The 11,976-nt window shown below is 46.6% G+C and overlaps 1 protein-coding gene across 1 annotated transcript; it reads right to left on the bottom strand.

The window, feature by feature from the left end:
• Window positions 1–10,198: 10,198 nt before the first annotated feature.
• On the bottom strand, window positions 10,199–11,678 carry CLDN2 (claudin 2). Its single transcript, XM_012645686.1, has one exon. The coding sequence runs from the start codon at window positions 11,557–11,559 to the stop codon at window positions 10,867–10,869; it is 693 nt and encodes a 230-aa protein (XP_012501140.1). The 5' UTR covers window positions 11,560–11,678; the 3' UTR covers window positions 10,199–10,866.
• Between the last annotated feature and the right edge of the window lie 298 nt (window positions 11,679–11,976).

Below are 11,976 nucleotides of genomic sequence, written 5' to 3'. Positions count from 1 at the left end.
ATTAAATTAGGAAGGATTATTTTGTTTTTGAAGTTTTTATTCTATTGTCATAATAAAACACCGTGGGCCCAAGGAAAAAAAAATTTTGTTCTAGTGTGGCAGTCATTGTGTTAAATTATTTAAATTAAATGGCCTCATGGCCTCCCTCCCTCCTATTCTCCCTCCTTAATCCATCTTACTCCGTGTCAGTAAATTGTGTTTAACAACTTCATCAGGTTATGCCTCAGCTCAAAGACTTGCTAGTGTTCCCAATTGCCCGCCAAATGCGATACAAATTCCTTAGCATGGTGTGCAAAGCCTTTTGTGATCTGGCTTCAACCTCCCTTTCTAGACTGATTTTGCAACATTCTAATCACAAGCCACATTCCATCCAAACTAAACTATTTTTCAGTTTCTGAACACATCTTAAGATTTTCTGCTGGGCATGGTGGCTCACGCCTGTAATCTCAACACTTTGGGAAGTTGGGGTGGGAGGAGCTATTGAGACCAGCCTGGGCAATATAGCGAGACCCCCTGTCTCTAGAGAAGACTTAAAAACATATTTTTCTCTTTCACCTTTACCATTTCATTCCCTTTGCCTGGAATGTTTTCCCTCATCATCTTCCCTTTGACTCAAATGCCAACTTTTTCCTGCAAATTCCTCTGATTAACTCAGCTAGACATGATATTTCTCTTGCAACACTTAAGTTTTGTCATTTGTAAGGCTCTTAATCACAAACTTCCTTGTACCATCTTCCCTATTAGAAAGCTCCAGGTTCAGATATTCAACTGCCTATTTGACATTTACACTTACATGTCTCACTAACATTTCAAATAAAACGTTAAAAATAAACAGTAACACACCATGGGACTGTCCCTCCTGCTCCCCAGTTTTACTTGTCTTAGAAAATGGCACCTCCACCCACCCAGTTGCTTAAGCTAGAAACCTGGAAGTCATCTTAATTTTCCTTTTCTCTCCCCCACATCCAGCCTGTCAACAAGTCTGTCAGTTCTGTCTCCAAAGTATGCCTTGATTCTACTCACTTTTACCACAGCTACCTTAGTCCAAACTGCCATGATCTCCCTGGATTTTTATAACTCCTAACTGGAGTCCTTGCACCCACTCTTGTTCTCACAATTGCCATATAACTACAGACAGTGATTTTTTAAAATAATACAAATCAGATAATGTGATACCTCTGTTTAAAGCCCTTAAATGACTTCTCATTGCTCTTAAAATAAAATCCAAACCCCTTACGATGTCGTATAAGACCCCTGCCTACTTCTGCTTTGTCTCATGCAACTCCATCATACACCATTTTCCCCCGGCTCATTGTGGTTTTCCCACTGAAACATGTCAAGCTCTTACCTCAGAACCTGTACTCCTACTGTTGCTGCTACTGGAACACTTTTTTGTTGTTTTTTGGAGACACAGTCTCACTCTGTTGTCTGGGCTAGAGTGCAGTGGCATCAACATAGCTCACTGCAAACTCCTGGGCTCAAGCAATCCTCCTGCCTCAGCCTCCCAAGCAGCTGGGACTATAGGCACACACCATGACACCCAGCTAATTTTTCTATTTTTTTGTAGAGACCTCGTCTTGCTCTTGCTCAGGCTGGTCTCGAACTCCTGAGCTCAAGTGATCCTCCAGTCTCGGCCTCCCAGAGTGCTAGGATTACAGACATGAGCCATCGCACCTGGCCCTGGAACACTCTTTACCCATACTGCTCCCTCCCCTGTAGTGCTCCTATCTCCAGTATTGACATGGCTGGCTATCCTCATCCTTCAGGTCTTGGTGTAAGTGTGCCTTCCCGAGACAGGCCTTCTCTGGCAGCCTTTTGTCTCTATCTACCCTTTCATTCTATCACTGTTTCCTGTTTTCTTCAATTCATAGCACTTTTCACAATTTATAGTTACATATTTGGTCATTTACTTGCACTTAACAGGTATTTATTGGGTACCTACTATGTGCTATATGATATATAGTGGTAAATGCAACACACATGCTCTCTGCCTCTTTCACTAATAAGTTCCATGAGGGGGAACGGTCATGCCTGTTTTTGCCAACCACTGTATTCTAGAGCTTATCATAGTACCTGGGATATAGTAAGTATTCAACAAATGATTGTTAATGAATGAGTAAATGATGGGAACTGTGTTTTGTTCATATCTTCATCTACCTCTGGAGCCTAAAACAGTGCCTTGTGCATAGAAGTGGTTGGATAAATACAGTATGAGTGAGGGATATAAGAATCCTGGACATCATTAAACTTGGAAAATGAAAGACTGAGACAATAAGTGCTACAGGTTATAAGGGGCCATCATTGTGAGCTGGAGTGGCCTAATGTTTCTCTTTAGCTGATCTTTGATATGAATAGTTAAAAAGGCTACCAAAGGAGAAAGGGAATATGGCCATTCCTTACTACACACATTCTGAATATTATCAAAAGGAGGCTCCCTAGCATGCATTTTTTGTAGAGGTGGGGTCTCACTGTGTTCTCCAGGCTGGTCTCAAACTTGTGGCCTCAAGCAATCCTCCCGCCTTTGCCTCCCAAAGTGCTGGGATTATGGGCATGAGCCACCATGCCCATCCTTTAGCATGCAATGTTTAAATACTGAGAACAACAGAATATAACCAGGAAAAGGCTGTAGAGACCAAATTTTGAGAGTGAAAATTAAAAGGAGAAAAAATTCTGAGAAGGCTTCTGTTCACTTTTTCTGAGAGTGGTGATAGTTTTATGTCAAGAGAAGTAAGAGGAGCTATCCACAAGCAAAGGTCAGACAAAACAAGTCTCGAGGAAACAAGTTCCGGGCACATGTTAAGAGGTCAGTACGTGCTTGTCGGATGAACAAATGGGCACCTGCCAGAGGACTAGGCCAGACGCCTTGTGGACCCAGGGGACAGGAAGATTTTCTTGTCCAGATTCAGTGATTGCAAATCATCTGAGCTAAAAATTTATAGGCAAGAGGCTTAATTAGCAAGCTCTTAGTTCTCACATGCAATCTCCAGGTAGAATTCTTTAGGATTCTGTACTATGAATTAAAACCCCTTTCTGCAGTATTTTGTTAGGGGTGAAACATGGGGGTCTACTCAGGAGTGCTGGTGTGTGCTCAGGCTAAGTCAAGTGTAATTTTCCCAAAAGAATGACTTATGCTTCATGAGAAGGACATCCCTAACTCAATGACTTATATTAGGCAGAGAAGACATTCAGGAATTATATTTTCCAAGTCAAAATTTAAGGCACATGTTTGGATTAATAAACTAAGTAATTGAAAAAAGAGCTGAATCAGATAGTCTTGTGTATATGAAAGCTTTAGTCATTGAGACGTAAATAGCATTCATTTTCTAATGAAAAATAAAATCTGCAGAAGAAATTTATTTTGTTACTCGCCTCCATCCTTAAGCCCAAAATTTTGATGTTTATCACCAGAAATCCCCAACCCACTTTTAGATAAAATAGTGAAAATGTTTTGGATACTTTCTACTTACCAAACACTTTCTATAAATCTGCCCGTTGTGTGGTCAGGGGCAGGCAAGATGACTTTAGGTAGGGGCTCGGGAAAGTGTTCCTAGAAGGTCTGGTCTTCCAGATAGGCCCTGGAAAGTGGAAGGATTGGAAAGGCAGAATCGCGTGGGGAGGGTTTCCCGGTGAGCAAAGTCACAGACGTGAGTAGGGGTAAATACAGGAACACCCAAGAGTAAATTATCCAATTCGGAGCATGAGGAACAGAATGCAGCCTATACTAAATCTGCTTAACAGTAGGAAAGTGGCTATTGAAATCTCCCCAATTGTCCCTGAATTTGGGACATTAACCCCACCCAGTCTGTAGTTGCCTTAGACTGGGCTTTTTTCCTCTAGCAATGGGACCTGGTTAATCATGGTTCTGTTGCACCCCAGATTTCCACAGATCTGGACGAAGGTAAAAGAGCCATCACCATCCCTTTCCTCTCCAGCGTCTCAAGTCTGCTTTTCCCCGGGCTTCTGTTAGCAGAATCTTAAGAGCGGGAGCCTATCTGAGGTCTTCAAGGTATTTAGACATTTCGGAAGAATCTTGAGACGTTTTGGCCTGGGAAAGACTATCCCTTGCTAATGTAGATTCATATCTGTTATACAAAATACACTTTGTTTTCTGCCCCCATCCTTCAAAGACACACATTTTGGTGTGACTTTGACCCTATCCTTTACGTCACCAATATACTTAGGTAATAACAGTTAATCATTTGTTAGGACCTACTGTACACCATGACCACACTGAGAGGCAGATGTCATCCTCATTTTATAGATGAGAAAACTAAAGTGTAGAGAATTGAAGTGGCTTTCCCAAGGCCACCCAGCTAGAGAGTGCAGAGGCAAAATCCAAACCCAGATGTGTCCAACTCCAGAGGCCAAGCTCTCTGCCTGTTACACCATATTGCCTATCTTGAAAATTATTAGTTTCATCTTCTTCCTTTTGATGGGAAAATGCTAAAACTAGCCCACATTAATAGGAATTTCCAAGGAAGAAAGTTCTACGAATGCACACAATGTTTAACTGCCCTCATGATCAGGAAATTGTTCACTTATGTAACAAATATCCCTCCAAAGAACGTGGAAATTCATTTCCTCTTGACTGGGTTTTTCACTCAGGGCTGTTGCTTGGCAGCTTTCCTGATAACAAAACAGTCATCAAGATCCTATTCTTACACTCCAGGAGGTCTTGGACTGGTTGTCCTCTGCCCATGGGTGTTCATTCTCACTGGCTTCTTTGACTCCTCCCTCCCCGGACAGTGCTGAGTTGGACAAGTCTCTTGGGGAAAAAGTGACACTTGAGAACATATTGGTTTATTATTACACACAGAGGAGTAAAATTAACCATATGAGGTGCCTCTGGAATTGCTAACAGAAAGATGGGACACCTTTCTCATCCTGTCTGCCTTTTTCTTGATTTCTACCTCATCTCCATTTTTGAATCATTTAGTTGAAGAGTGTGTTATTCAGGGAAGTCCTCTGATCCCCTAAATTCCTGAGTTCATTTTCTCTGAATTTCTGTTCTATTTTTTAAAGTCATTGGATTCCTCTTCTGGCTCCTTTTAGGGCTAAACTGAGAAACTGGGACAAATTCTGGTGTTAATGTCTGACCTGTGGCTGAAAACATACTTGCTTTTTAATCAAGGCATTCCATGCCTTTAAATTCCATAAGTAGGGTCTTCACGATAGCATCAGACATCCCTTGTGGGGATGCTGATCCATCCTCTTGCATCCCATTGGGTAATTCCAGAAATAAATTCAGGAGAAGAGGATGCAAAGAGCATCTTATCTTTGTACCTTTGGTGTAACTGGCCTTTCTCCCCCACAGAACTTTGTCAAACATTAGACTTTGAAAGTGCTGTTGGAGAATAGGAGCGACCACTCAAATGCTGGGTTGCCTGCCACACTACTCATTTGGCAGCTCATTTCACATCCCATTATACTCCCTACTATCTTTTTAAAAGCATGTGAGCATTCTCAGTGTTATCTCCACAAAGTCATGAGTATTTGCAAACAAAAGTTCTTCAAAGTCACCAGGAGGCGGCTACCTTCCTGGAAGAATGGGACTTCAGGGAGGACAGAAAAGCAGCAGCTCCCTCCTGAAAGGGACCTGATGATGTGCCCTTGCAGGGTGGCTTCCTGCTTGTCTTCTGGAGCAATGAGGCCTAGAGCAGGGAATTGTAGGTGAGAGTTAACTAGGAATCCCCAAGCTGCAATTCCCAGGAAAGTGGTGGGTTGTGGGTGGGAGGAGATGGTTAGATTACAGCCTCTATCACTGTACCTGATAACAGCCTGTTAATATTTTATCAGTGATCACATCACAGCATATAGTGAGCCACCTCTTAGGGCAGAAGAGAGAGATAACCTGCTGGACTTCCTGTTTGAGGTTCTTTTCCCTCTTGAGATAACAGAATTTCTCATCAAAGCCAGGAACCGCTTGGGCAGGGAGAGCAGTCTGGGCTAAAGCCAGGCTTCAGCCAGCTGAGGAGCACGTGTGCTTCCCAGCCTAGGGCCTTTGTGTCCCAGAGTGGGCGGCTGCAGGCACAAAAGAATCCCATGTCCAAGGACCCAGGGCTGAGTAGGAGGGAACAGTTGACCCTGCAGGGCCTCATTTGCCTTCCTTTTGGTACTAGGCCCTACTCTCCCCTCTCCCTTCTCCCACACCTATGATTCTCCTCCAGGCCAGAGTCAGGAGGCCCCCGGCTACCTGGGTGGGCACTGCCTCTGCTGCCCTCAGCAAGTTCTGGAGACCTGCCCAAGGGAAGAAGATGTGGGAGGAGAGGCTGAGCCCCAGTGTCACTCTCTGTCTCAGAGCCACTTAGGGGTCCTGTAAGGCAAACTCAAAAGGATTGAGGGTTAGATGTGCAGTATATCCCTGTTACCTCCTTAGTACTGCCTTCCATCCTATTTCTCAATTTCCCATAGTCCTTCAGCTTCAGAAGGCAGTTTCTTTCAATCGTCCTTCCCCTAGAAGCTCAATTAGTGCCAGGCCCTCATTTCATATGGATTGGAAGTTAAGGGGACTTACACTCTTTTCCTCAGCCCCTGACACCCCTATCTTAACGTCACTTTCCCCCTATCTCTCACAGGACAGTGCATATTCTGCCTTGTACCACATTTAGGGGTGCATGTCTTATCTCCCCTAGATCAGCTGTCAACTCCTACAAGGTACAGACTTTATCTTGTTCACTCTTGTCACCCTCAAAGCCTTTATCATGTTGCCTGACACGGAGTAAGAGTTCAGTTAGTATGGGCTGGCTGGCTGGCAGGTGGCTATTTGAATGGAGGTTTGACTGGTTGGATGAAAGTCTCTTAGAAACTTGGAACTTGCCTTTCCACTAAGAAGCCAGTTTCAGTCTTTCCACTCCCACTAATGATCACCTAGCAGTGGGTTTCCAGGGCTCCAGGGGGTAAAAAGCATGAGTCACATTATTATCAGAGGAATGAGGGAGGGCAGAAACATCTCTCCTTGTGCAAGGATCGGAGCCATGAGGCTGGGGTGCAAACACAATGGCCTTCACCATCCCCTAGGTCTATGGCTAATCTAAATTACTTTATGAGGGAAGGTAATGGGTTGACCTGAAAGATGTTCACCTTGGACCCAGGCAGGACTCAGGAAGAATTCTAGGAAACTAGAGCAAACCTTTTCTTGCTCAACCAGCCAAAGGGAATAAGTTGCTCTTTGTCATGTGTCCCCTGGTTTTTCTAATTGAGGATAAACTTCTAACTCCTTCCCTTGAAACTTTCCAGATTAACAAAGGTAGGAGGATCCCTCGGGCCAGCCTAAGGTGAAGGGAAACTCTGTGCCCTGTTTTTCTCAAAGGCCCTCGTATTCGAGTGGAAGACAGGGACACAGAGGCTGCAGGAGTGTGAAGAGCAACGGGCCCTCATATACCTTCTGAGACCAGAATCCTGGACCCACTTTGTTGTGGGAAGAGTTTCCAAGCTTATCTTCAGACTCCGACACTCTGACTTGGAGGATTTTACTAACTACTCTGGGCCTCCATTTTGTCCCCTGTAAAAGACCTGCTTCACTGGGGTATTTGGAGGACACAGTGAAATTGGTGGATCTGAAAGTGCTTTGGCTGCCGGGTGGTGGTCATCAGAGCACACACTAGACTGCTGCCCACACAGCACAGCAGAGTCAGCAAGGCAACCCTGTCTTCCAACCTCCAGTGGCTCCCAGTCAAGGGCTCCAGGATTCCTGGTGTCAGACCAGAGACATGACCTCTTGTTAAGTTTCTTTCTAGAGAGCCCTCTCTCAATCCTTATTCCCACCTGCTGCCATTCCCTCTAAATTGGCTTGAATGCTGAGGTTCTAGAGTCTGCAGCAAGGAAGGCCCATTTCAGAAGTGCAAGGGTAGTGTCTGGTTTAATAAGTTCCTATGTGCTGAGACTCTCTAAGTGCAGGGCCTGGTTAAACTGAATCTTGGAGGGCCCCATTATTGTCACTGTTGCCACAGTTAACACCCTTATGAACAAGGCTTTGTTAATTCCCAATGAGAGCCATGAGGCTGGGGCACAAACACAATGGCCTTCACTATTTCCTAGGTCTATGGCTAATCTAAATTATTTTATGAGAGAAGGTAATGGGGTGAGCTGAAAGATGTTTGCCTTGGCCCCCAGAAGGACTCAGGAACATATCTGGGAAACTAGAGCAAAGCTTTTCTTGCTCAACCAGCTGAAGAGAACAGTTAGAACAGGGCCAAATCATTGGCCTCCTAAACTCCCGCACCCCCAGAGTTAGGAGAATTTGAACTGAGGTATTATGTCTTAATCAAATGTAAGCCTGGCATCCCCCTGGTAAGGCAGCTAGCTGGGCCCACGCTGGCCAGCATGGAAGGAGGGGCGGTTCCAGGTGGTGTACTTGATGAATTGGTCCTGCTCTCCCAGATCACCCTCATGGAAGACCAGGAGAGCCTGCGCCCCTCACTGCTACCTGGCTGGCCATAGTTATTTTCCCCATGCAGCTTTGGGACCTCTGGAAGGCTCTTCCTATTGGCCGTAATATTGAATCAGCAGGGTCCTACTTTGGGAGTCAGGAGACTGGGGTACTAACACCAGCTGTGTGGCCCTGGAAAAATTTCTTCACTTGTGTGGGCTTTAGTTTCCCCATCTGCCCAACGGACGTGATCAGAACTCGTTCACCTTCCTCATAGTAGTGGTTCAGAGAAAGAAAGAAATACATACATAATCATTTAGCAAATAAATGAAGTAATTGTTTTGAAAAGGGAAGAGCCCTGGTTAAGACGAAGAGGTAGAGTTTTGTTGGGAGGGGAGTTGTCATGCTTTCTAACTGTTTCCAGTAAAGTCCAGAATTTTCTATTCATCCTGTGGGGAGAAAGGCCAGCTTCCACCCTCCCCTCCCCTTAGCCCAACTCCCTCCAATCACACCTGCCCTGTCTGGGCCCCTTTTAATCAACAAAACAGACTCAATCAACAAGTGTTTATTGATCTCCTACTGTGTGCCCAGCACTGTTACAGATAGTCTGGGGGATACAGAGAGGTCTAAGATGCGGTCCCAACCCTCCAAGAGTTTACAGTGTACTTGTGAGATCAGACACACTCATGAAAAGATAACTATCAATAACTATCAATCAAAAATTGTGAATGATAAGCATCAAGAAGGGATTTATACATTGAGGGTTGGAGGAGGGAGAGGGAGGAGAGGAACGGAGTGGTCAGAGAAGGCTCAGTGAAGGAGGTGACACCGAGCAAGTTCCCCAAGCATGAGAAGGACTCTGCTAAGGGGAGAGGGCCTTTCGGGTTGGGAGAACAGCTGGAACATAGGCAAGAAGGTGGAAATGTGAAAAGCACGTTAGAGACAATGAATGGGCCCCTTCTGCTGGCACTGAGGTTTGGGGAGGGGTACTGGAGTTTTTCAGAAGCTGGTCATGCCTAGGCTGGTAAGGAAAAATGTCTTTGGCTTATGACATCCACTCCCACTGCAGGGGAAATGGAGCATTTTCAGACCTTAGAGGTGGAACTGTCTGCCTGGGAACCGTTCTCTAATCTCCCACCTCAATTGCAATCCCAACTCAGCCATCACTCAGACCATGGTCATAGCACCTTGGGCAGGGATGTGCCATACTGGAGCCCTTGGTTGCCCTCTTGCATTTCTGGATGTCTTCTGATGGATGTGGGGAGAACAGGCCAGGCCTGCCGGGTGCTGTGGTCTCCCAAAGGCTCTGTAGTACTCTGTGGGTAACCCCCAGGGGCCTGATCTCAGCCTTTGGGGCTGATTTTTCATTAGGCCTGAAGACTCTCTGGCACAGTAGCAACGCCCACTGGAGCCACCACAGATGTCCACCCAGCTTCTTAGATACCAAAGTTCTTATTCTTCCTTGGCCAGCACTGGGGCGTGGTATCTTCCTCAGTACCGCACACTTCCATGCTGTCATCCTCCAGCCAAGGACTATCACTAGAAAAACTGGTTCACTGTTCTTAAGGCAACCATTGTCTAGGGCCCTTAGCCTTGTGGAGGAGGCCAGGAGGCAGGTCAGGTGCCCCAGAGGAAGGAAGGGGCCTTAGCAGAAGTTGGGGCCACAGCTTCTGAGGCAGTTTCTCAGGGGAGTCAAAGTCTGCTGCCACCCGAGCTTTCCACCAGATCTTCTTTCCTCGTGCATTCCTCAAGCCACAGGCTCCATCCCTGGCCCACAAACGTGAGGGAATTCTGGGAAGTGTCCTGGGAAATGGTTCTGGTCTCTTTTTGGTCCCAGGCTGCCTACCCATCCTCTCATCCTGCACCCAGTTGCTTTCTGTTCCCTGGATACCGTGGGATGGTTTTATTTCAGTTCATGCACAAACCAGTCTGGACACTGTGGAGTCATAACAGGAGTGGGATGGAGGTTCCATGGCCCATTACTGACCAATCAGTTTCTTTAGAGGGAGGCTTGAGAAGGAGTTTGGAGCCATGCCCATAAAAGCCACCACTTCTCCCCCCATCCCCCAGCGACAAGCTAAGAGCAACCTCAGCCAGAGGGAGAGGGTCCTTGATCAGAGAGAGTAAGTCCCCGGGATGTGATTAGTGGGTTTGGGGATGGATTCCCAGGTAAACCAAAGGGCAGAAGGGAGCCTCTGGGGCCTGGCTAAAGGTAGGGGCTGCGATTTCCAGTTGAGGGTTGGGGACTCAGGGCAGGGGGAGGGCAAGGTGAGGGAAACAGAAAGGCTGGCTTGGCGAGCATCCTGCAGGCAATTCAACCTGCCCGCTGTCACACTAGCTCCCATTTCTGCCTTTGCTCAATCCAGCGGCCAAAGTCAGTCTGTCCTCAGCAGCACCTTCTGACATGATGCAGTGGCAACGTCCCTCACCTGTGGCCCCAGGGGCCTGTCCACTGGTTTCCACAGACCCAGCCACCCCCAGCTCTGGCCCCTGGTTCTTCACACATACCCTGTCAGACTGTAGGAGTTGAATTCACTCTTGGCTTTGGGAGGCTGACCAGGCCTGGGAGAGCTGCTAGTGGCAAGAGGCTGGGCTTGGTAGGCATCGTAGTGGTTGGAGCGATTTCTCTGGGATAGGCAGGAAAAGCAGAGGATGATTCCAGCCACCAAGGAGAACAGGGAAGAAATAATGCCCAAGTAAAGAGCCTCTCCGATCTCAAATTTCATGCTGTCAGGCACCAGTGGTGAGTAGAAGTCCTGCAGGATCCCATGAAGATTCCAGACAACAGGAATGAAGCACAGGAGGCCTCCAAGGATGAAGAAGACTCCGCCCACTACCGCCATTCTGTCTTTGGCTCGGGATTCCTGACAGAAGATTGTGCATCTCATGCCCACCACAGAGATAATGCAGGCCAGCGAGGAGATTGCACTGGATGTCACCATCATGCCCTGGGCAGCCTGAATGTCAGCAGGCAAGCCTAGAAGGGTGCTGTAGATGTCACACTGGGTGATGCCTGTGCTGTGGGTGGCACACTCCATCCAGAGGCCCTTGGAAAAGCCAACTGCCGTCACAATGCTGGCACCGACATAAGAACTCGTTCGCCAATTGGGGAGCAACATGGCAATCACCGTGCCCAACAGCCCCAGAAGGCCTAGGATGTAGCCAACAAGTTGGAGGCCAAGAGAGGCCATGGCAGACCTCTCAGTAGAAGTGTCTTCAGGGCCCGGTCCCTCTTCTTCTGGCTGCAGTTCTTGTTCCTCAGATCTCAGCCTCTAATTCCTCATTTCAGAGTAACTCTGCCAAGCTGACTTCTCTCCTCCTTACAAGTGTCTGTGGGTGGCCACAAGCAGGCTCAAGAAGGCATCTAGAAGACCTAAAAAAAAATCCATAAACCAGATTAAATATTGACCAGAAGCTTATGAGAAACCAGAAATTGCTGGATGCCTTTTGACCTTTGTTATCTTTAGAAATAACACATGAGAAAGGGGGAAAAAAAAAACTTTGAAAGCGGAGCCAAAATGTCATCGCTTCCTGCGTAGGCACATGCCTTATGTTGGCAGCTAGACAAAGCCAAGGGTTAGACAGGTGGCTACTTTCCAGGAAGGTGG

This window comes from Propithecus coquereli, unplaced genomic scaffold, assembly GCF_000956105.1.
Source record: "Propithecus coquereli isolate 6110/MARCELLA unplaced genomic scaffold, Pcoq_1.0 Scaffold104, whole genome shotgun sequence".
In the NCBI taxonomy this organism is placed as follows: Eukaryota; Metazoa; Chordata; class Mammalia; order Primates; family Indriidae; genus Propithecus; species Propithecus coquereli.
This window is presented reverse-complemented; position numbering and strand designations above follow the sequence as displayed.